The sequence below is a fragment of the Trichomonas vaginalis genome, chromosome II (assembly GCF_026262505.1).
Source record: "Trichomonas vaginalis G3 chromosome II, whole genome shotgun sequence".
NCBI lineage: Eukaryota > Parabasalia > Trichomonadida > Trichomonadidae > Trichomonas > Trichomonas vaginalis.
This window is the reverse complement of record NC_067204.1, coordinates 2,383,203-2,406,041: the sequence shown is the minus strand read 5'-3', so window position 1 is coordinate 2,406,041 and position 22,839 is coordinate 2,383,203. Positions and strand designations below refer to the sequence as shown.

Below are 22,839 nucleotides of genomic sequence, written 5' to 3'. Positions count from 1 at the left end.
TGATTGTATTCAATTTTTTGTATAAGTTATTCAATCCTCATGAAAATGAATTTTTGAATAATAGATAAATTTCATTTCAAAAAAAGAAAATGGATTCCGGATTTGGTGACCCATCCCTTTCCTCAACCCAGTTAAGACAAAAGGCATACACAGTCATCAAGAACAGTGACAGGCCTTTAGCAAGCTGCGAGATCGAAAAATGGATTCGCAACAATGATTATGACCTTTGGTGCAAGGTTTCAGCCAAATGCAAGGATTACGTAAGAGTAATCTTGAGTCAGACACGCGGCAAGACAATTGCCAAGTTTAAATCTCTTAAGCCAATCCCTGGCATCGATAAGAGATCTACTTTCTATGGCATTTATGGCCGCGCATATCCATCAGATTCATGGGTTCCTACCTCAGATGATGCCCGTGTAAAGGTTCGTAAGCATGATGACGACGCTTACGATGAGGAGACAAATTATTCTGCTTCCAAGGAAGAGTCTTCTCAATCAAGCGATGAAAGCGCAGAATCATCCCCAAAGATTATGGCTATCCCAATTCATGAATCTCCAAAGCCAGTCGAAAAGAAGGAAAGAGTTTTATTACCACCTCTTCCTCCGTTCAGATTACTTTGCGGAACAAATCCTATCTTCCCATCACTTATCACAAACAGTCCTATCTTATTACAGGCCGACCTTGATCCAATTAATTTATTATTGAATTAATTTAGTTGTGTATATGTAAACTTATGATATCCATGATTTCTCAATAGATATCTCTTTTTCTTTCATTAATTACTCCATCTTTTTTTCATAGTTTTAACAGTTCAATTGAAATGATTTCTGAAAATTTTATATTATATTTGCTCTATTTCTTATGTAGATCAATATTCTAAAAATTTCGTATCTACACTTTTTCTCCTTCTCATTTCGCCAAGTTTTCAACTCAATTAGCTTTTGATGGCGCTCATACAATATTTTCAATTTGATTTTTTTTATATTTTTATTCGGCGTTTGTGAAATTTATATTGTTGGTATATCATACAACCAATATATTTCCGATATATTTTTTCTGAAGATATTTAGCCAATTTGGATCGGCCTGCTTTTTATACACTATATTTAATATATATTAAAATTATCATCCCCATCAATTGCATCTACCCCCATTCAAATTCCGAAAAATTTACGATTAAAAATTCGGTTTACTAATAAAATGGGAAACAATAGGATATTCCAGATTTCAGAATTTTTCTAGATATTGTTCCTTATTGCCATTAATTTATTAACTAAAAGATAACCTTTCGTATTTTATGATCGATGACACTGTCATTTATTACTATTTTTTAGGCTTAAACTATGACATATGAATATAAATGCCCGTGCAATTCACACTTAAAGTATTCGAAAACAGTAACTCTTATGTTTCGGAGATCATATTTCATTGGCTTAGTTATGCATTGTAATTTTAAATTTTAGAGCTATAAGACTTTTATGATGCATTTTATATCAAATAAAACTCTTTTATTGATATGAAATGTTGATTGCTTGATATTTTATTGGTGAGTCGCGCCGATAAGTTTACAATATTTTAATGATTTGTATCTCATGATTAATAAATCGTTAGATTTATGTATCAATATTATATTCACAAAGATTATAACATTATATATCATGAACAAGATTATAGGTTTTCCTTTGTAATATTATATGAAATTAGAAATTCATGGTAAAAACACAATTTATAGGACATACATGGATGAGGACTTGGAGGTATATAATTCATTCTCAGGTGAAAAGGTGAAATAAAGAACTAAAATATTGACATGAATTATCATTTTAAGTTTATCATTAGTTTAATTATTTGCTACAATGGATCTCCCAATTAACAAATTGTTGATTGCAATTAAGCAATCGCAAAAAATCTTATACCATTCGTTTTTGGAAATAGTTGTCGATGTCTTGATAAAATCCATAATATTGACAAGAAATCAATAAATTAAAGGATTGTTTTGCAAAAAATGAAATGCATTAGAAAAGAGCTTTAACTATGATGTCGATTTGTCTTGAAGTTACAGATGATTCGATCAAAATCCTTCTTATATTCTTCATATTTTGATGATTAAAACTTCACTTATTGATAGTTTTTAGTACATGAAGTTCTTTAGAATATTGGAAAAACTCTCCTTTAATGTAAAACAGAGTACAATATCTTTCTTTCTCTCATGAAACATATATGAATACAAATGATTTGTTTGATTATATCATTTTCGCATCTGGATGTGTTATATTTCCTTGATTAAATAAGCTCTTGATTATATTATTGAGAATAGGGATTGGATATATTTTGCTATATGAGGCATTTTATTGTATCACATTAGTTACTTCAAGTATTGTTATATGAGTAAATATGGAAATGATAAAACTTTGCTTTGTTGTTCAGCTGAAAAAAAGATTATAGAAATGATGAAATAATTTTGGAAGGTATAGATATCAGCTAAGAGGTTAATTCTGGAAATATAACAACCAGCTCTTAATAATTTCAAATAAATATAAGACATCATTAGGGAAATCTTTTTAAATCCTTCAATATATGAATTTTTTTCTAATAAATAACTATTTTGGTAACTGTAAACGCCCGAAATTATTAATAACAGCTTAATTAGGCTCAAGCATCAATTTGAAATTCATATCAATTTGATTTAGTGGAATATTTCTATCCAAGAAGAATATAAATCGTTATAAGGGAGTTTTGCATTGTAATTACAACATTTCTATTTAAATTATAGCAATATCTCTCATAAAATTTTTACTCTAAAAGTGACAATTTTCTCTCTCAAATTTTTGAATGTTTAGATTTTTTCGTTCTTAATTTATTATACGCTATAATTATGCATCGATCGCATATAAAATCATATAACCTTATTTTTATTTGGTTTCAAAACTTTTCAATTTTTATCACTTGTTTTTGGAATAATTACTTTCAAATTGATGCACCAAATTTATTTATATTGCATAAAAATTTTATGTCAAATTATAAATGATTGGGATTGCATTTTCATTCTTTTATTTTCTTGGAATTTTGACGCTTATCCATTCAATATCTCAGATATTTAGATCTATTTATGGAAATTTTGGAAAGAAAAAAGACTTTAAAAAACTTTTCGGATCAGATTGGGTATTAATTACAGGATGTAGCTCTGGCTCAGGGAAATATTTGGCAGAAAATCTAGCAAAAGATGGTAGAAATATAATAGGTACAGGTCATAATGATCAAATTTACGAAATTCAAAAAATATGCACGAAACTCGGTGTTGAATTCATACCAATCATTGCTGATTTTCGTAAAAACGAATCAATTAATGATATTATTGAAGTTTCTAAGAAAAAAGATATTGGGGCTTTTTATTTGAATGCTGGATATCCAATATTCAATGATTTTTGGAAATTCAGTGACCATCAGCTTTTTAATATCCCTCAAGTTGCTACAATATTTTATATCGCTTTTTCTCTTTCACATAACCTATTTTTAAACGAACCATTGCATAATACAGCCATTATTCAAATATACTTAATCTTCAAATCAAATTATTGAGATCTGATGAAATTGTGAGCGGTCAAATAGGAAATAATATCAAAACGAAAAATTAATAAGCATCAAACATAATTTATCAATAAATTAAATAACAAACAAAATAATTTAAATTGGAAATTCAGTGTGTTGCTGGCTTTTAACAGGCACAATGGGCGGAGGAGGCTGTGCGCTTGATCGAGGAGGTCTTTCGATTTTACTGTCATCCCAAACTCCTTTTCTATTCATAGGTAATTTCGGAGGTACAATTCCTTTCTCATCATATTTAACTTTCATCTGCAATTTCGGAGGAATTTGGTTTACTGATGGATCTTCGTACATCATAAAGTAAGGATTCCTTGCTGGAGGAGATCTTGGATACATTTCGGAAATATCTTCTGCTGGCATCATCATTTGGGACATCATTGACATTGGTGGCGTCATTGGCTGCATTTGATTCATTTGTTGCTGCATTTGCGGCATAATTTGAGTAACAATTTGAGGATTGGCTTGGCTTTGAGATACATTGTTATTAGAGTTAGGAACCTGAATAATTCCCTTCTGTTTCTTCATTGACGCGTTCATCTTATGAGATATGATAATTGTTTTTTGGCTCTGTTGAGTTTTTGGCAGCTGCTCTGTTTCAGATCTCCTCTGCTGAAGACTTGGCATGGAATCTTTCGTTGTTCCAAGTGGGTCAAATACTTCAATTGAAAGTTTAAGGTAACGCTGAACAGGATTGACACCTCTATCATCTGTTTCAACCTCTGTTTGGACCATTTTAGTATCAACATCATTCAAAAAGTACTCAAAAGTGGACAATGTACATAATGAAAGAGTTGGCTTCGAAATAGGAAGATTTGGAGGGGGTGACGGGTCTCTATCAAGCATAGTATCAATTTCTAACGGTCTCTTCTTAGAATGCGGCGATCCAACGTTCGGACGATGAGGAATATTTTGTCCAATAGGGGGAGCAGGGGGACCTTTAACAGAATTCGGAGAGGTATTCTTCTGAATGGTAATTTCATCATTGGCATCATTTTCATTTTCGTTATTTTCCGATTTGGACTTTTCATTTTCTTCGATTTCGGTTTCTTTTCCTTTCTCTTTCGAAGATTCATTTTCAACAGATTTTTCTCTCTCCTTTTCTTTCTCTTCTTTCTTTTCTGTCACTTTTTCTTCCTTCCTTTCTGTCACTTTTATTCTTTCTTTTTGAGAACTTTCTTTACGAATAGAAACTTCCTTTTCCTTACGATCAGATTTTCTTGGCGGTTGTTCTAATTGGAAATCGAATATATTATTATCATCCAGTGTGAAAACTAAGTCATCATCCGAGCTACTTGACGAGATTTGGACTTTTGGAGGTTCATGTTTTTCTTCTTGAGCCTGGGCTTTGATGGCCATGAGTACATTGTCTCCAATAAGACGAGTAATTGACGTTCTGACCGGTGGTTCGCTGTTCGGCTGGCTCTTTTCTGCATCATCGGAGTTTGTTCTCTTTTTTTTTGTGACTTTTATGCCTCTCTGCTTTCTCAAATCGTTCTCCAGCTTCTTGGGGATCTCCATATCATCTCTGGAAGAGCTTCTTGGGCTCCCAATGTCTTCTCCTTTGAATTTAATATTCGGAGATTTAGATCTGTTGCCTTTGGGACTTTTAATATGGGTTGTGAGATGGTCAAGCCTCGCTACAGTTGAAAAACTGCATGAAAAGCATTGGCAATCGCTTCCCCATAGAACTTTCGCGTCAAATACTGGTTCAACAAGTCTTTGCGATTTTTTCTTGATTGATTGCATGAAGGATTTATCGTAAACATAATTCGCAATCTCATCTCTCTTTTTCATAATGCGATCCGAGAAATCTTCCGATAACGGATCGTATTGTAAGCCGTCGAGTGTATCAAATACAGCGTACTTAAAGCCACGCATTAGTAGAGTACTGCATGACGAGAAATTTTTGTAAGCGCATGACATAATTTGATTTAATGATTCGACAAGTTCTGGTTCGTCTGTAATTGAATTTTTTATGATGTTGACAAGGTAGTTGGATAACATGTTGTTGTGATTTGTTTGGTGTAGATATCTGTAAAGCATAATTTGTAAATCATCGGATTTCATTTTTATCCCTTTTGCCGAAATATATTGCATTGCGCTCTGTAGAAGAGGAGTAGCTTGCATCGAGCTGTTGATTACGCTAATTGCGGATTTAGCAATGGCATCGTTTTTATCTAAAAGATTTCCAAGAAGGAAAACAAGCTTTTTCTCAGTTTCATCGGACGCATCTGTAAGAAATAGAGGTATTGATTGAGTTAATATTTTCATGAAATCATATTGATTTGGACATGTCTTAAAAAACTGAATTAAAAGCTCAATTGCTTTGCAACGCTGTGCTGCGTTGATGCGGGTATAATCATTACGCTGCCAGCGTATATGAAATGGACGAATGGCGCCGGGTCCATGCTCATCCATGATGCAAAGATAAATAAACCATGGAAAGGCTTCTTGTTCTGGAGATTTAAGTAGGTTTGTCGAAATAAAAGCGAATACTGGGAGTTTTTCAATATGTGAGACTAACCTAGGAAGAATTACATCGGACGATTCAAATATAGTTGTCATTTCTTGAGGCCAATAGTTAAATGCTGACGATAAAATTACAGTAGAGGTTACCAAACGAGGATTATACGGATTTACTTCGTTCGCTAGGAAGTCAAGTATTTTTTCAGTATAAATTTTATCGAGAGTGAGGAATTTAAGTAGCGACGTATTTGTTGATGTGAACAATCCAGATATATTGCATAGAATATTTGGATCGATTGTTTCTTGAAATACACGAATAATTGATAACAATGATTGCTCATTAACAAGAAAACTCATCACATCCTTCGTTTTCATACGGTAGGCAGATATTAGATCGTCGCAACGGAGAATTTGAAGCATCTCGGGATTCTTCTGCCGTATAATCGCCGAGATGTTCATAATCTCACTCATCGTTATAAATTTATAAAAACCTCATTTTATTAGCAATCATGAGGATGATTTATGCGAAAGATATATTCCTTAAGCAATTATTTAAGGTTTGGTATGAAAAAAGAGCCGCAATGTATTCTATTTTTTTGAAAAACAACGAATTTTCGTGATTTCATGATCAAAAGTACAGCTAACAAAAAATAGTTACCGCAGTTCCATACAAACCCATACGCCTACACTATTCTCCATTCAGAATGAAAAATGGAAAAGATTCAAATCAAAGTAAAAGTTGCATTTGCTTAGATCGCACTAATTTTGATGGGAAATAGTTGTGCAACTAGAAATGCAGAAACCCAGATATTTTGAGCAAAATCTTAACTTATTTTGCTGGATATCTTATTTGGAAATTACCTCAATAAAAATTAATGCAAAAATTCAAAATTACAAAGGGAGTTGATATAGGCCTTGAAAGATGAACTTCCGATGTAAAGAATAAATATCAAAACTTTGTTTTCTACCTGAATTGTTGATCGAGCACTCATTTTCGAACGAGATATCGATCAATTGAATAATTTTTAAAATATTGGCAAAGGATTCGAAAATTATTTCAGAAGGAAAAATTTCATGATTATGAGGATTTTACTAATCGAAATTCAAAACAGTTTCGATCAACATAAAATAAATATGGCCCGGATTTAGTACGACTTTACCAATTGAAATCAATGGAAAGGTGACCAAACTATTTTTTGAAAGTCCGCCATAACTTTAATGGTACTATTTCAGCGTGTACAATGAATACAAAAATTCTAAGAGTGCCACATAAAATAGTACTTTAGACTTGAGTTAATGCTACCAAGCAAATGTTAAAAAGATGACTTTAGTGTTTTGATAATCAAAGATTAAAATCATTATTGTCTAAATCAATAATCATAACGACAGAAGTTAATGTTTTTTCATCAGTGCTTTAAATCCACTTTTAAAAGTATACCTCAAAAATCAAAATATCAAAAAAAATTGGCCGATAGGTTTGGCTTTAATTTTTGTCTGCTTTTATGATTTGATATGGATGTTATAATTTTAAAAGTTGAGCCAAATTCACCAATAGATTTTTGAGATTTGCAAATACTCAATAATTTTCAGCGTGTTATCTTTTATTAAAAGAACTATTTGGTTTCAGTATCATATAAATTGATATTTACTTTCTATTTGAACCTTCATTTAGCTAATGATTTAATAATACAGATTTCATCTAGTCCTTATAAGAGAATTTTGAATTTGTTATAATAAAAAAACAAACAGATATAGCTTACACTTCTATAATAAAGATACCTTTTATAGAAATCAGTATGAAATGTGTTTTGGCTTATTGGAAGCATATCAGACATAATCGCCATAATCAAAAAATCTATATACCCAATAAGTAATAAATTTGTCGATATAGATTTTCCATAAAATTAGTTTTTAGTCTGATCTTAAAATAAATTTAATTTTTTATAAAAAAAATCACATTTAAAAGTACTTTTTTAGTAGCTCGAAATCCTGTTGGTGGATTTGGGGCGTACTTCAAAATTAGCTTTTCTTCTACATATGCAAGCTATATTTTAAATATGGGGCAAATCGGATCGGCGAAAGGAGTTTAGTTACCTTTATCAATGGAAGAATTTGAGTAGCGATATCTAATTTTATATGCTTTGATTCTTTTATATTTTTCAAATTTAATTATGGTGCCAAAATATAATCGAATTTCAAATAGAGCAATTGGAATCAATAAAAATTTTCCTTGTCAGATGCATAGATAACAAACTTATTTCGCTATAATATTATATCCACTGAAGGAAAAACAGCTAATTAGCCTGATATTGTAGATTTTTTAATTTTTCGGTTTTTTCTGAGTGGGTATCAATTTCCGAAAAATTATAAATTTGATATCTATTTTAAACACACTCGATGATTTGATTATAAATTGTAAAGATTGAGGAACATTTAAAAAAATTTACTATTAAACGAATTACCTAATCAATAACTCTAACTTGTTTTCATAAATCCTCTCAAAAACTGCAATCGTTGAGTTTTCAATTACCGCTAACAAAAATTGAAATGTGATATCATATTTCCAAATTTTTAGTTCATAATTCTACTTCAATATCAATTCTAGACTTGGATAGAACCGTTGGTCAATTCTCAATAAACTTCAGTTCAATTGTGATAAAATTGGAACATCAATAATTTCTGATTAAATCAAGAGGATATTTAATGAATACTGATATTAATTTGAATCAATAAAATCTTCAATCAATCAAAAATCTCGCATAATTTAATTCGTATTAATCTTCTATCACAATTAATCATTTATTTTAATTTTAAATTGAATTCAATTTTTGAATGCATTCAATCCATAAACGGTTATTGTAAAGAGTTAATTAATAATTGTCAGACATCAAAAGAAAATGGACCCAAAAGCAGTTATAAACCAGTTCAATCTTAATAGTACTGACAGTTACGGGTTTTACGAACACTCTAGCTTTATTCCGGACAGAGAATGGGAAGCAGAAGAAAATTTGCGACTCCAAAATTTTCAAAAAGTTCCCACATATATTCCAAAGTTCAACGATAAGATCAAGAAACTAATTAGATACGGGGTTCCATTGAATTATAGGCGAAATTTCTGGTTCCAAGCTTCCGGCGCTTTCGATTATTACAAAACTTCCAAAGTGAAGTTCAACTGGGAGAAAATCATGACTAGAGCAATGTCACAACCAATGACCAATGCATCAAATTTTGGATCGTCCGTAGATATTTTGAACTTTTTACCTGAATCGAACGTAAAACAACTCAAAATTTTCCTTCACATTGTTTGGGTATCAAATCCACAAATCATATTTGCTCCTCTCATACCGACAGTTGCAGCATTGCTCCTTATGTACTTAGAACCTCCACTTGCTTATCTTACGATCAAAGCAATGATAGATAGATCAGCTGGCAACGGAAATTGGTACTTCACAGTCGACCAAAAATGCTTTTACGCGTCAGCAGAATCAATTTCAGATCAGTTAAAGAGATTTTGCTCAGACATCGACAAACATGCGACACAAATCGGAGCTTCCATTACAAAACTCGTCATGTCATTGTTTCCTACTTTCTTCTTACCATTTTCGACATTACCTGCCGCATTAACTTTCTTTGATTCATTTGTTCTTGAAGGAAGGAAAGTTTTGCTTCGCTTTTGCATAGGATTGTTTTCTACAAACAGGCAGCAGCTCTGCAAGTCCAAAACTCCAGATGAATTTTATGAAATCGTTGTCAACTCGATTCGCGAGCTAAATACCCCTGCAAAGATCAAATCCTTGATCAAAGAATCATTTGTCTTGTTTATCAGCCGCGAAAGGCACATTATTCCCTCAGAAACTGCGATTACTTCAGATGAGAAGCCAATTGAAGAATTAAACTACTTCAATGCCTACAAATCGTATCCAGACTTCCTTGACAAGTCGCCTGCCTACAACTCCGGCGGAATTAAGAGTTGGAGATCATCAATGGGAATAGAACTGATGTCTTCCCTTTCTCCAGCGAAACTTGGCAAAGCTGAAGAAGATCTCGACGTAATGAGCATACTTGCGAAGCATACTCCTGAAGTTTTGGGAGGAAATTTGCTCGCGAACTCATTATACTACAGATTAAGAGAGTATTTGCCTCCATCATGCAGATGCTATTCCCCGCAGTTGGTATACAAGCTCTCTTCCGATGGAACAATGTTCCAAACCCTTTATTCAAAGGCGGAAAAGAAAAAACCACATCTTCTTATCGTAAAAACCGACAAAAGTTTAGTCGGAGCTTTCTTTGACGACCATCCTCATCCTGGATACAAAGGGAGTACCACGAACATTGTTTTTTCATGCGACAACTACCAGTTTTATAGAACAGCCAGACCTTCCAACGGATTATACTGTTCCTGCACGACAAGCACAATAATGGTCGGTGGACTAAAGGCGTCGTTGTATTTCGAGGACGGAATGCAGAAACTTTTCTCAGATCCATCAGATACTTTCGATTCTCCATCGCTGTTGAACGGGGATAAGAATAACGAGAACATCCTGGATATAGAATTGTATAAGCTGTTCCTCAAAACATAACAATATTTGTATTATATTTGTTTGTATATTATTTTTGATTTTTTTGTGATTGAAATAAATACATATAATCACCATGCGTTATATTAAAATTTTACATGTTTTTGGTCTGTAAAACTTCTTTAAAAAGCAGTTTTTTTATTCAAATTCTGAAATTCATAGAAAACATCTCTTATCTCTAGAGACAAATCTAATCAGAAAATGGAGTGGAGAAGTATTAATAGCTCAAATCATGAAAAACAAGCTATTTTTAAAATAATAGATTAAAAATTGGGTTATTGTTGATATCGTACTATCAAAACCATTGCCATGATAGATTGATGCTGATCAAAACATAATGTATATTTTTTTTGTCCAATTTATCAAATTCTTATCAAGTGCATTTCGAGCAAATCACTTAACTCTTTGGCCAATTGATCTACAACCATTTGCAGCTTTTGTGATGACTACTAGATTGGTGATGAAGTGTCAGATTTTTTATAAGTTTGATCGATTTACATCAATCAAATGATTTGAAGAAATGTTGAAAATATTAAATATTATGACTGTTTAAAAATTATTCCATAAAAATAAAATATGTAAAGTGGTCAATTCACTCGAATAAAAATGGGTGGATAATGTTTAATTACTAATTGCTAGTTACATTTTTTGTTAAATCCATTTTTCAAATTCAATTGAATTTTTGGAGATCCGACGTTTATGTCGTAGTTTTATATTATTCCTTGCTATTGTATATCATATGAAAGAATGATCTGACCTAAATGTCACAATTATTTTTATTTGAATTTAGAGTCTGGCAAATGACAGCGGTTATGACAGTTGCTCGTTAAATTCTCATATAAAAGTTGTCGAATATTACATGCTAAACAAATATACAAAATATTCTTTTTTTTCCTTTCAAATTTTGATTGCTCATTGAAATAAAAATCAAAATGTTTTTTGCTTTATCAGCACTAGGTCTGTCCTTTGTTCGTCCAATTCAAAGGCCCATCCATTTCCCTCCACCATTCCTTCCAGAACTTGCACAGGAAGAAAATAGCAGATGGACTCATTTCCGTGACCGCATTCTTAAGCCTGTCATAATCCAAACTCTTCTCTCACAAGAAGAAGAAAAGAATGGACCATTCAGACCAATTCCAATCCACCCACCACCATATTTCCAGGAAGAAAACTTCCGCATCAGACTTCCAAAGATTCCAAAGATTCCAGGAATCCCAATAAATCCAAGAATTCTACTTCCAATTCCAATTAAACCAATTCTCCCACTAGTACACCAAGAAGAAAACTTCCACTGCAGAATTCCAAGACCAAAGTTCCCAAGAATCCCAATCCCAATTAAGCCAAAGATTCCATTCCCAATCCCAATCAAGCCAACAATCCCACTTCCACTTCCAATTAAGCCAATCCTCCCACTTGTACACCAAGAAGAAAACAGCCGCTGGACACACATCCGCGACAGATATCTTAAACCAATCCTCATTTCTACACTCACAAATGAAGATGATAACAGCAGATGGACAGATATCCGCGACGGTGTTATTAAGCCAATCATCATTGACATCCTCAAGCAAGAAGATGATGAGAACTCCAAATGGACAAAAATCCGCGATCGTGTTTTAAAGCCAATCATCATCGGCGCTCTCCAGAATGGTGAAGAAGATGATAACAGCAAGTGGACAAAAATCCGTGATCGTGTTATCAAGCCAATTATCATCGACATCCTCAGAAATGGCGAAGACGTTAACAGCAAATGGACAGAAATCCGCGATAAGATCATTGTTCCAACAATTATTGATGCCATCTCAAAGTAAATTCTCACTCTGCCGAAAGAGTCAGAATTTTAGTGACTTGAGTAAAGATTTTTTTTCCTCGAGCGGAATTTAAAAAAAATAAGATTTTTTTATTAAAATAACAAACAAAAAACATAAAAATACAATAAAAAGAATAAAATAAATGAATTGATATGAGCGTTAAAGCAAATAAGAATTCACAGATGATATCATCTTCGGTATCTGGTCAAAAAATCCAGTGAGTTGCAGTGCATGGTATGAAACTTTTAGCATTTTAAACCTGATTCTGCTTTGGATCCATTTTTCTAAATTTCATATTTTGAAATTGAGACAAAATAAGAAATCGCTTGGCCGTAATAACTATATATGGGATTTTGGCATAGTTCCTTATCAAAACCCCCATATACTATTTTTAAAATATAATTTTTTTTGTAAAAAAGCAAATTCGGAACTTAGAACGATCAGTGTGATCCTAAGAAGTTTAGCAAGCTCTGGAATTTCATTTGTTGTCCTGATAAAAAGTTAATTAAAGTTGGTTGATCAACCCAATCATTTGATTTTGCATGTTGGATAGTTCCATTGGTAATCTTGAGAGGAATGTTCGCTTCTGTATCATTTTTGATAATCAAATTGGCAGAATCAGGTTCAAATTTCAAGGATTTCAAAACAAATGGCCAATCGATTTTTTCTGGTATCAAAACATTAAAAAGAGAAATAATCGTTGACCAATATGGCTTTGTCAAAATTTTGAGGATATAATCGCACATAATCAGCTGCAATTTTGAGTTTCTGACTCGTTTTAAGAAATTCATCGAGAACTCTGTTGCAATGTCGTTACCTTGGAATCTCATGTAGATCATTGTCGACAAGTAAATTGAGATCAAATTATTCGGAGTTGTACCAATGAAATCAGCTCCTGTGAGAGTGAAATTACAAATATTGTAAGCAACACAAAATTTAAACAAGGCTGAGATTTTGTGCATCATAAGTCTTAATTTTTCCAGTAATGATAAGTCAGAAGCGAAAAAGTAGCAGTCTGAGCGCTTCTCTACATTAACCTCAAGGAGACTCAATGGCTTTAAGATGAAAGTTGAGAATCCTGTCAAAGAAATAAATCCGTGAATAATATGTCGAGGTTTTAAGTGGATTTTCAAGGTCAATCTCTTCAAGTATGTAAAGATAATTTCATCTCCAAATAGTTCTGTCATCGCTGTCCAGTTATCGTCGCTTCCGAAATCTCTTAATATTTTAGAAATGTAAGGGAGGAGTCCTTTGAGGATAGCGATGCTTACTTTTGTATCAGAAAACTTATCGATTATGTTCGCACTGGAAAGAATGGTCGGGGCGTTGAAAGATAAACTTGGAGCAATGAAATCATAGACTTTTATCACATTTAAGTTGAAAGTAGGCCTGAGCATGTCATTCATATACTGATTTATTAAGCCAAAATCGATTGACAAGTCCAGATGAGGCACTTTAACATTAAATCTCAAAGCATTTAACTGAGTTAATGAAAAATCATCTGGATTGATGGCATGATATGATCTCAACTGATACACGATAGTAGAAAATCTCATATAAGATTCAATTATATGGACAATATACTCGGAAAATCTTGTGCATCTGGAATTTCCGGTAATTTCAATACAGTTAGCTGAATTTGGCAACTGGTTTGATGGAACAATTTTAATAACCCATCTCATGTTCGGATATAATGTAAATTGAAGGACATGAGATGGGGAAATTATGCATTGAATGGATTTACCCATAATTGATGTAGCAAATCCGAGTTGTTTGAGATAATACTCAATATCTTTGAGGATTAGAGCGATCGCAGAATCAACAATTGCAAATTCAATATTTTCTTTACAAATTTTGAGTCTAATTACAAAGTTAATCAGGCCAGGAGTTAAGAATATTGCACTCCTATCGGCATCTGTTATCAAAGGCTTAGGAATTGGAGCGTTATAAAGGATTTGAACAAAATAATGAGTTGCAAATGAAAAATGGAAAGAAAATAATCCTTTGTTGAAAAATGTAGAATTAAATAGTACAGCATGAGTCCTGAAACCAAACAAAACTGACTCAACCATTTGTAATCTTGATTCTGTGATATAATAGTAAAGAGAATCGGCCAAATCATGTGTAATGCTGGATGCATTAATAAGATTAACAATAATCTTGCCTGAAAAGTAATCTAAACTGATTTTCATTTCATCAACATTTTCTACTCCGATTATAGCGTAACAGTTCTCAGCATTGCTATCAGGAATATGGAATGAACACGTAGGCATTATTTCAAGCTTTGTAGATAACATAGTAACAAGATATTCCCAAAGATTATAACATGCAGTGAAATGTATTATATCATGGATCTCGTTAAGTGCACATTGTATATCATTTTCACTAAGAATCTCTTTGAGATATATCTTTTTCGTAAAATACTCATTATTGTTCAAATTTCGATCTAATTTTTGTTGTGCGGTCTCAACAAAAGGAATTTGCTTGGGAAATTCTAATATTGGCGTTGATGAGGTTATATAAATAGAACCGTTAAGTAGAACAAGTTTGAATGAAGAAAAAAAATCTTCTGAATAAGGAAATAGAATTTCCGTAATGCCATGATTATTTTTGACTTGAAAATTGTATTCTCCGCTGAAATTATTAATAACTTTTGAAAAATTCAAATATTTTCCAATTTGAATAAAATTATAGATCTTAGAGTCAAGCTGGTATAAAGCATTGATTTCTCTGTAATGAAATGGATGAATTGTCTTCGTAAATTCAGCCATTAGTTCCCTTGCAAAATTATGAATATGAATACCATAATCAACACAGTTTAACCTCAAATATTTTAGTATACAGTATCCATCTTCATCGAGATGAAAGTTGGCTTCGTAATATGGGAAAGCATTAATAAAAATCGAATTGTTCCTAATTTTGGCAGATTTAATACGACGTGGTAACTTGCTTTGGAAAATACCAGATAGGACAAGCTGAATTTTTGCTTCAGGCTGATCGCTTATAATATTGACATTATTCTTTGAAAAAATGCGGCTTATAATTGGAGCAATTGAAGGAGCCTTATATATTTTTGTAATATTTTTGATACCTTGAATTTGTTTGATTGTTTCAACTGCATTTGAAGGTTTAATATTTGCTTGTTGTTTTTCAATCGAAGCAATTAGATTTCTCGACCTTAATAAGACAAGATATCGGCCAAACATCACTTTAATAGTGAATAGCTTTTGCATTAGCTCAGATTTTGTCTTGTATCGAATTTCAAAATTTTTTTGCTGGAGCGTTGAAAGCAAATGTGATGCTTGCTTAAGTATGGATGAGAGGACTACTGAAAGTTGAACTTCATTGCCATCCTCATTATCCATACTTAGTGCAAATTTAGTTTGATGTCAAAAATCGAATTAAAAATGGTTTTTAAGGAATTTCATATTCATGTGAGTTAGCTCATATTTTCATTGTTTCAAGTATAAAATCGATCACAAGTGTCAATTTTTTTCTTTGGTTGGCTGGATGTAGGGTTGTTAAAAATATCAAAAATTAGCGTTTTGAAGACACCATGGTGTCTTATAATTTTTCCTTCCTTATTGGCGTGTAGAAATAAATGCGCCAATAGATTGAAGAAGAAGAATTGTTTTTCTCTTAATAAACTTTAATCCTTTTGATATAAGAATATTAAAAACATTAATATAATTTCGATTTCGGAAATTAAATTTCCAAATTTTTTGTCGATTTCGGAAATAACAGGATCCCGCATCCAACACGCAACAACAAAACACAAAACACACTTTTTGGTTCTTTCATCGTTTTAATCGTAATTTATGTAATACATGATTTGGATAAATTTTACAAAAATAGAACCTATATTATATTCTTTTCAAAGATTCTTGCAAATCATCAAAAATAATTGTATTTTAAAAAACGATCAAATTATCCTTTCATTATTTTAAACTTAAATTAGTTTTTATGATTGACTAAAGCAATCATATTTATTCATCATTAAATAAACAAAAAAATAATATTTGAGAGTTATTTCAAAAAAAACACATTGAATTTATTAATTTGTCTCAATTTCAGTATTATAAATTTTTATAATTTCAATATTTTGAAATACACTTTTTAATATTTCAATATTTATGATATTTCACTGTATTAAGTGGTCTCAAATTGAGCTTCTCAAATATAAGTTGGCCTATTCAAATAATAAAATTAAATAATATTTAAAATAATAAATAAAAGTGATTGAGGTCATAGCAAAACGGCTGTTTCAGTCATTAATTCTTAAAAATAAAAAGGGTAAAAACTAAATAAAATGGGTAAAATTCAATAGTGTCTGTGCTATCGTTCAATTTGAAGGTGTCTTTTGAAACCGCAAGACACATTGAATTTTTGAATAGTGTATTATGGTTTGACAGACACCAATGAAAAAAATAAAATGATATTTATTTTAAATATATAAGATCCTTATATAAAATATAAATATTTTATCGTTTTATTTTCTTGTTTTAGAAATGTTTTTTATTGAAAAATCAATAAAACTAACTCCAAAATAAAATTTTTGATTTAAAGACACTATGATGACACCAGGCAAATCTTCCAAGACACCTATCGTCGGGAATCTAACAACCCTAGGCTGGATGGCTAAAACTTTAGTATGGAATCCTAGTGAGCACTCCTGTATAATAATTTATGCTAATATATAAGAAATTCAATATCCTTGATGCTAACAGCTAAAAATTCAAATTTTTCAAATCAAATTTCGGCAGTAGCCTGTAAATAATGGATACTCATTACAGATTATTTATGTGAATATTGAAAATCAAATCAAATTTATTAGCTAATCGTTAGGTACGAATATGAAAATTAATTTAACGTTATTAATATTTAATCAATACAAATCGAAAAGGTTAGAATATTTTAATAAGAGTAACATATTTGTAACCCTGGGAAACGAAATTTCTAAATTTTCAAGCATTTTATCACAAAATAAGACCTAGAGAAAGATCAAAACTGAAAAAGAATTTGGATGGTTAGACAAATTCATAAAAATATTTAGAATGACAAAATATTTCTCTAAATTTCTTTTCAAACCAAGTTGAAAAGTGGTTCGTTGAGTAATTCTGGTGTTGTTGAAGCAATTGTTACGGTTTGTGCATATCTTCTAAGGGCTGTTGCAAGTCTCTTCTTGCACTCCAAGGCAGACATGTTTGGTTCTGTCTTAAGAGCCTTCATGAGGTTGTATGTAAACATACCTTGCTCAACTCTATCAGCTACTGTTTGTTTTGCTGTCTGTTTATCATTTGCAGCAGAAACGGAAACAACTCCTGCTGGAATCTTTCTTCCGTTAATGTTCTTGGACTGCAAATCCCAGACAGTTCCTGAATGGCAGCAGTCAGAAATCAAAATAAGCTTGTTGTCAGGGTTTTTGTTAGCTTCTAATGAAGCAAGAAGATCATCATCAACTATGTTACCATCTACGAAGACAAGAGCTTCATCTTGGCCATCATCTTCATCTCCATTAGCATCAGCAACATTTGTACCGTGGCCAACATAGAAGAAGGCTAATTCACCAGTGGCATTTCTTAAGAAGAAGTCGAACTTGTCGAGGAAAGCTTGCCTCTTTGAATCAAGAAGATAATAAACTTGGTAGCCATATCTTTTGAGACATTTGGCCATGTTATATCCATCATTCATCGGACCATCACCAAGGGAATATCTTGTTCCTATGTAGCAGTTGATTACAACGAAGCCGACACGGTTGAGATTCTTGGGAAGCTTAGAAACCGGGACATTGGTAATATCTGTTCCATACTTCTTGATGTTTGTTTTAGCACTCATAAGTGAGAAATGATATGGTTTTGAAAACCTTCACAAAAAATCAATAAATTTGAGAGGGATGTTCGATAATTCTGAAGTCTCATCACACTTTTCAATGCTCGATTTTTAAAAACTGTTTAAAAATGGAGCTTATATTGAAATAGTGTAGAGACTAAAAATTACCACAGACTATTTCAGAGGATTGAGTGGCAACTCAATCCTCTGAAATAGTCTGTGGTAATTTGCAAAATACCTTATTTTTCATCGTTAGTTGTTATAGAATTTATATATGTTTCTAGTGAAAAAAAGATATGCCTTAAGATCAACAAATTATCTAAACCGCTAACTTTACGCATAAAATTTTATACAAAAACAATTCATGTCTTATGTATTCTAATTTTATATAATAAAAACCAAAAATCTTAATCAATTCAATTCCGTCACTTTTTAAATTTGAAGATCATAGCACGTTAAATTAAACAGTTCTCAAAAATTTGTGAAAGTAATGATCGCTTCCCAATCGAGATAATTAAATATATCAAAGATCTCTGAAAATGAGCCGTTTATTGATTTGAGGGAAGTTTTACGGAAGAGAAGCTTATATTTGTAGCAATTAATAGTAAGAAATTTATTTTTATTGCATAGGAATGCCTAGAAAATATAATAATTTTGAGTTTTGTCATTATATTTATTTTGAATATATATTGCAAGCTAACTAACCTTGCGAGATAATAAGAACTTTGATTTATTACAGACTGTTTATAATATATTGATGAAAGGATGGAAACACAATTCAAATATGATTCCTTTTGATAAAAATTCATTACTTCTTTTATTAGCTTTTGATTTTAGTTTTTCAAAGTTTAATAGCAATGACCTGCTCTATTTAGTAGGAATCAGCTTTTTTGTAAGTTGTATTTTTCTTTTGAAACAATATGATAAATTTGAAAGATTTTCTCTATACCATGAGGCTAATAACATTACAATTGCAGTATTATCCAAGAAAAATATATTGTTATCATTGAAAAAACACCTGTTTATGCCATATAACCTTTTTCAATTGAAATTAATCGGCAAAATCACCCATCAGTCGCCACTTTATATAAGTAAAGACAAAAAAAATAGTTATTTCAATCCATTTATTCCTTTTATGCCCCAATATTGGAAACAATTGCATTTGATTTTTCAGTGAAATTTGATTTTAGAAATTGAATACTAGATTGGTCCAATATCTCTCAGAAAATATGTCAGAAAATAGATTTTATAAAAATGAAAAACTTAGTATTTTTATTCATATGATCTGAACACAAATCATCATATCAAAATCAACTTACAGGTTTTTATCCTTATTCACTCTCAAATTTATTGCAAGGTAACAAAATAATGCATATAACAACGTTCTTATTGTTTTTAATTTTTATTATCCAAAATTGAGAGCTTTTATTGAAATTAAATCATCATTTTTATAACATATGGAAGATCAACATGAACCACAAGTTGTTCAAGTAGAGGAAGAAACAACATTAGACTCCTCTAACTCATATACTACAACAGAAGAAACAAAATCAGACTCTTCTGAGAAGAAAAATCCAGAAAATCCAGATGCCTCCTTGGATAATGAGAAGGAAGATGAAGAATTTGAAAGACACAGAGTAGGACGTTTCGCCACAGTTATCAATCTTTTGAACTCATTACTTGGAGCAAGTATCTTTTCCTTACCAGGAAAATTCAAAGAAATAGGAATCATCCCATCAGTTGTACTCCTTGCAGTTGCAGCTTATATATCTTATGTTTGTGCTAATATTCTTGTTCGTCTTCAAAAGGAAGTCAAAGGAACAGGATTAGATGACATCTCATTGAAAATATTCGGAAGGGTTGGCCAAATCATTGTTTCCATCATATCCTTAGTCTTCTGCACATCAGGCGTGGTCGCATTCATTGTCATCGCATGTGATGTAATTCAACAATGGTTTGTTCTCAAAGGAATCAAAGTTACCTACATGATCCGTGTTGCAATCACATTCATTTACAGTATCTTACCAGTTTCATTGGCAATTCCAAGATCTTTGAAATTCTTATCGTATTTCTCTTCATTGACAATCCTTATTATGTTGTTCTATGTTTTGGTTGTCATCATCAGATCGCCGAAGATCATCCCACACCAAAACTTTAAGGATCCAAACTTCTCAATTGGCAAATTTGGTTTTGGAATCTTCTCAGCCTTGTCTGTCTTCTTCCTTAACTTCACATTGCCAATTACTACACTTCCAATCATTGAGAAGTACAACAAAGACCTCAAGAAGAGAAGTATTGCTTTGGAATTCACAAGTGTCGCATGCTTTGCTATACTTGCCATACCAGGAGTTCTTGGATACATGATGATATTTGATGTTGGAACATCAGAATTGATCTTTTCGTATGAAAAGTTCCAGAAAGATGTATTATTCAATATTGTCAAGGGAGGATGCTTAATCGCTGTATCATGTTCTTATCCTATATTCGTTAAGCCGATTGTTGCCACATGGTCGCAGTTCTTCTTCAGAGAAAATGACGCATATAACCTTTCAATTCCAAAATTGGCAATTGCACATGCAATCGCACACATAATTCCTGTTTGCGTTGCAGCATTTTATCCAAAGGTTATGACAATTCTCGATTATTGCGGATCTTTCGGCGTTTTAATCAATATTACTGTCCCAGGATTGCTTTATTATATGCATTTCAAGCCAAGGCTTAACTCTATATTATTCTGGTGGTCATGGCTCATTATTATAATAGGTATTTTTGTTGCTATTGCAACTATTATTATCAATGTTAAGAGTGCAATCACTTCTCATTAAGATAGAATAAATATTATATATTATTGTTTGCGGTTAAATACTATATATGATTTTTTAGCTCATTATATCTATGAATCTATCAAAACTTCAAGATAATGATGTAAAATTAATGGAATTTACACACTGGAATCCGAAATGAAGTGACTTCTGGATTCACACAAAGTTAATGCTAGTTATTCCTGATAAATTTCAGAAATGATATTTATTTTGTTCCAATTTTCCAGGTATAGATTGAAAAACCTACAATATCTTTAAACCTCATGAAATTTCAACTATTTACACATATTATATCGTTGAGTAACTCATTTTTTATTAAAGCTTTTCCAATTCATGTCTAACACTCAATACTATCATATAAGTTATTAAATAATTCAAATTATAATCTGAATGTAAGTGTTAATAATGTCACAAAGACATATACATTCGATTATCCATGTCCGACAAATTCAGAATGCACCGAATATGTCATTGAATTACATCCTGGTGTCTATAAATTTGAGCTTTATGGAGCCCCTGGTGGTGCATATGCAGGAAAAATGTCGTCACACATTGATGAAGAAGGCAATTGTACAAATGAAGCATACGTTGCTATTGCCAATGGCAACACAAAATGCAACAAAGTAGGAAGTCGTGGTGGTGCCGGTGGGTACATATCTGGAATTATTAAATTATCTAAGCGTATCACTGCTTATGCTACAATCGGCGGCCGAGGAATATACGCGTTTAGTGTTCTTTATCCTTCTTTTGATCGCAATGATATGATTAAAGGCGGTTATGGAGGAGGAGGTTATGCTTTTAATTACTACGATGGCGGCGACGCTGATGGTGCGGGAAGTGGCGGAGGTCAAACCGCTGTCAAATTCCTGGCAAATGACCTTTGGCACTGAGTAATAGTGGCCGGTGCCGGAGGTGGTTTTGACAACGCATTTACATATGGTATTACTGATGATGGTTCTGGAGGTTCTGGAGGTGGCTTTACTGCCCAAGGTTATTGGGATGATGGTGTCATGAACTCTTCTAGATTGGCTAATTCTACATTTGGATTCACATTTGGATCCGGAGAATCAGCTCAAAAAGATGGGTCGAAAAATCCATATGGAGTTCAAAGTGGAAGTGGTTATCAAGATAGACCAGGTTCAGGAAGTGGTTGGTTCGGTGGATTTGCAGGTCACAACGGAAATGGAGGCTCGGGAGGAGGAAGTTCGTGGGCACTCTCTGCCAACGCAATCATCCCTCAAGGAAACATTACAGCAACAGATAGCTTTTACAACATAAATGATAGTCGTCCATATTCATTCAGTCTTGATGATGGATATCTTTTTAGTGATGTCAAGACATATCCTGGCATCTGGGAAGGCAACGGTCGTCTTATTATCACAATTCTGGACAGCATCATCTATCCTTCTTGTGTTTCTATCAATCGCTCACACTTTTCATATTTCCTTTTATTTATTTTATTTTTCGAAACTCACTCATAACAATAATAAACAAACAATCATATATCGTTACATTTATTTATTATTTTTTTCGAGACTTTCTTCTAAATGTAATAACCAACTATAATATTCGTAAGTGTTTCATGGACAATCTCGCTCATTATTTCTAGTAGATATTAAAAGATATTTAAAATCTTCATATTATTCTGGTATTATAACTCAACAAATGTTGCCGCTTTGGTTAGAAACATAATGCTTCTATTAAGCATCAAAAATGCAGATAATTCTTGAAT

General features: G+C 32.2%; 8 protein-coding genes across 8 annotated transcripts, besides 1 other annotated feature; 5 read left to right on the top strand and 3 right to left on the bottom strand.

The window, feature by feature from the left end:
* Positions 1-3: 3 nt before the first annotated feature.
* On the top strand, positions 4-903 carry TVAGG3_0471920 (uncharacterized protein; the record flags this gene model as incomplete). The annotated part of the gene is made up of 1 exon (XM_001320969.2): positions 90-710. The coding sequence occupies one exon, from the start codon at positions 90-92 to the stop codon at positions 708-710; it is 621 nt and encodes a 206-aa protein (XP_001321004.1).
* A 2,713-nt stretch (positions 904-3,616) lies between these two features.
* Positions 3,617-6,539, bottom strand: TVAGG3_0471910 (uncharacterized protein; the record flags this gene model as incomplete). Its single annotated transcript, XM_001320970.1, has 1 exon — positions 3,684-6,539. One exon carries the CDS (start codon positions 6,537-6,539, stop codon positions 3,684-3,686), a length of 2,856 nt encoding a protein of 951 aa, XP_001321005.1.
* A 705-nt stretch (positions 6,540-7,244) lies between these two features.
* Positions 7,245-8,166: a mobile genetic element.
* A 774-nt stretch (positions 8,167-8,940) lies between these two features.
* Positions 8,941-10,714, top strand: TVAGG3_0471890 (GTPase activator protein; the record flags this gene model as incomplete). Its single annotated transcript, XM_001320971.2, has 1 exon — positions 8,966-10,648. The coding sequence occupies one exon, from the start codon at positions 8,966-8,968 to the stop codon at positions 10,646-10,648; it is 1,683 nt and encodes a 560-aa protein (XP_001321006.1).
* An 846-nt stretch (positions 10,715-11,560) lies between these two features.
* Positions 11,561-12,524, top strand: TVAGG3_0471880 (uncharacterized protein; the record flags this gene model as incomplete). Its single annotated transcript, XM_001320972.2, has 1 exon — positions 11,578-12,456. One exon carries the CDS (start codon positions 11,578-11,580, stop codon positions 12,454-12,456), a length of 879 nt encoding a protein of 292 aa, XP_001321007.1.
* Positions 12,525-12,602: 78 nt separating this feature from the next.
* On the bottom strand, positions 12,603-15,895 carry TVAGG3_0471870 (uncharacterized protein; the record flags this gene model as incomplete). The annotated part of the gene is made up of 1 exon (XM_001320973.1): positions 12,897-15,821. The coding sequence occupies one exon, from the start codon at positions 15,819-15,821 to the stop codon at positions 12,897-12,899; it is 2,925 nt and encodes a 974-aa protein (XP_001321008.1).
* A 970-nt stretch (positions 15,896-16,865) lies between these two features.
* Positions 16,866-18,423, bottom strand: TVAGG3_0471860 (cysteine-type peptidase protein; the record flags this gene model as incomplete). Its single annotated transcript, XM_001320974.2, has 1 exon — positions 17,539-18,291. The coding sequence occupies one exon, from the start codon at positions 18,289-18,291 to the stop codon at positions 17,539-17,541; it is 753 nt and encodes a 250-aa protein (XP_001321009.1).
* A 1,159-nt stretch (positions 18,424-19,582) lies between these two features.
* On the top strand, positions 19,583-21,380 carry TVAGG3_0471850 (amino acid transmembrane transporter protein; the record flags this gene model as incomplete). The annotated part of the gene is made up of 1 exon (XM_001320975.1): positions 19,743-21,110. One exon carries the CDS (start codon positions 19,743-19,745, stop codon positions 21,108-21,110), a length of 1,368 nt encoding a protein of 455 aa, XP_001321010.1.
* A 69-nt stretch (positions 21,381-21,449) lies between these two features.
* Positions 21,450-22,581, top strand: TVAGG3_0471840 (glycine-rich protein family; the record flags this gene model as incomplete). Its single annotated transcript, XM_001320976.1, has 1 exon — positions 21,647-21,997. One exon carries the CDS (start codon positions 21,647-21,649, stop codon positions 21,995-21,997), a length of 351 nt encoding a protein of 116 aa, XP_001321011.1.
* Between the last annotated feature and the right edge of the window lie 258 nt (positions 22,582-22,839).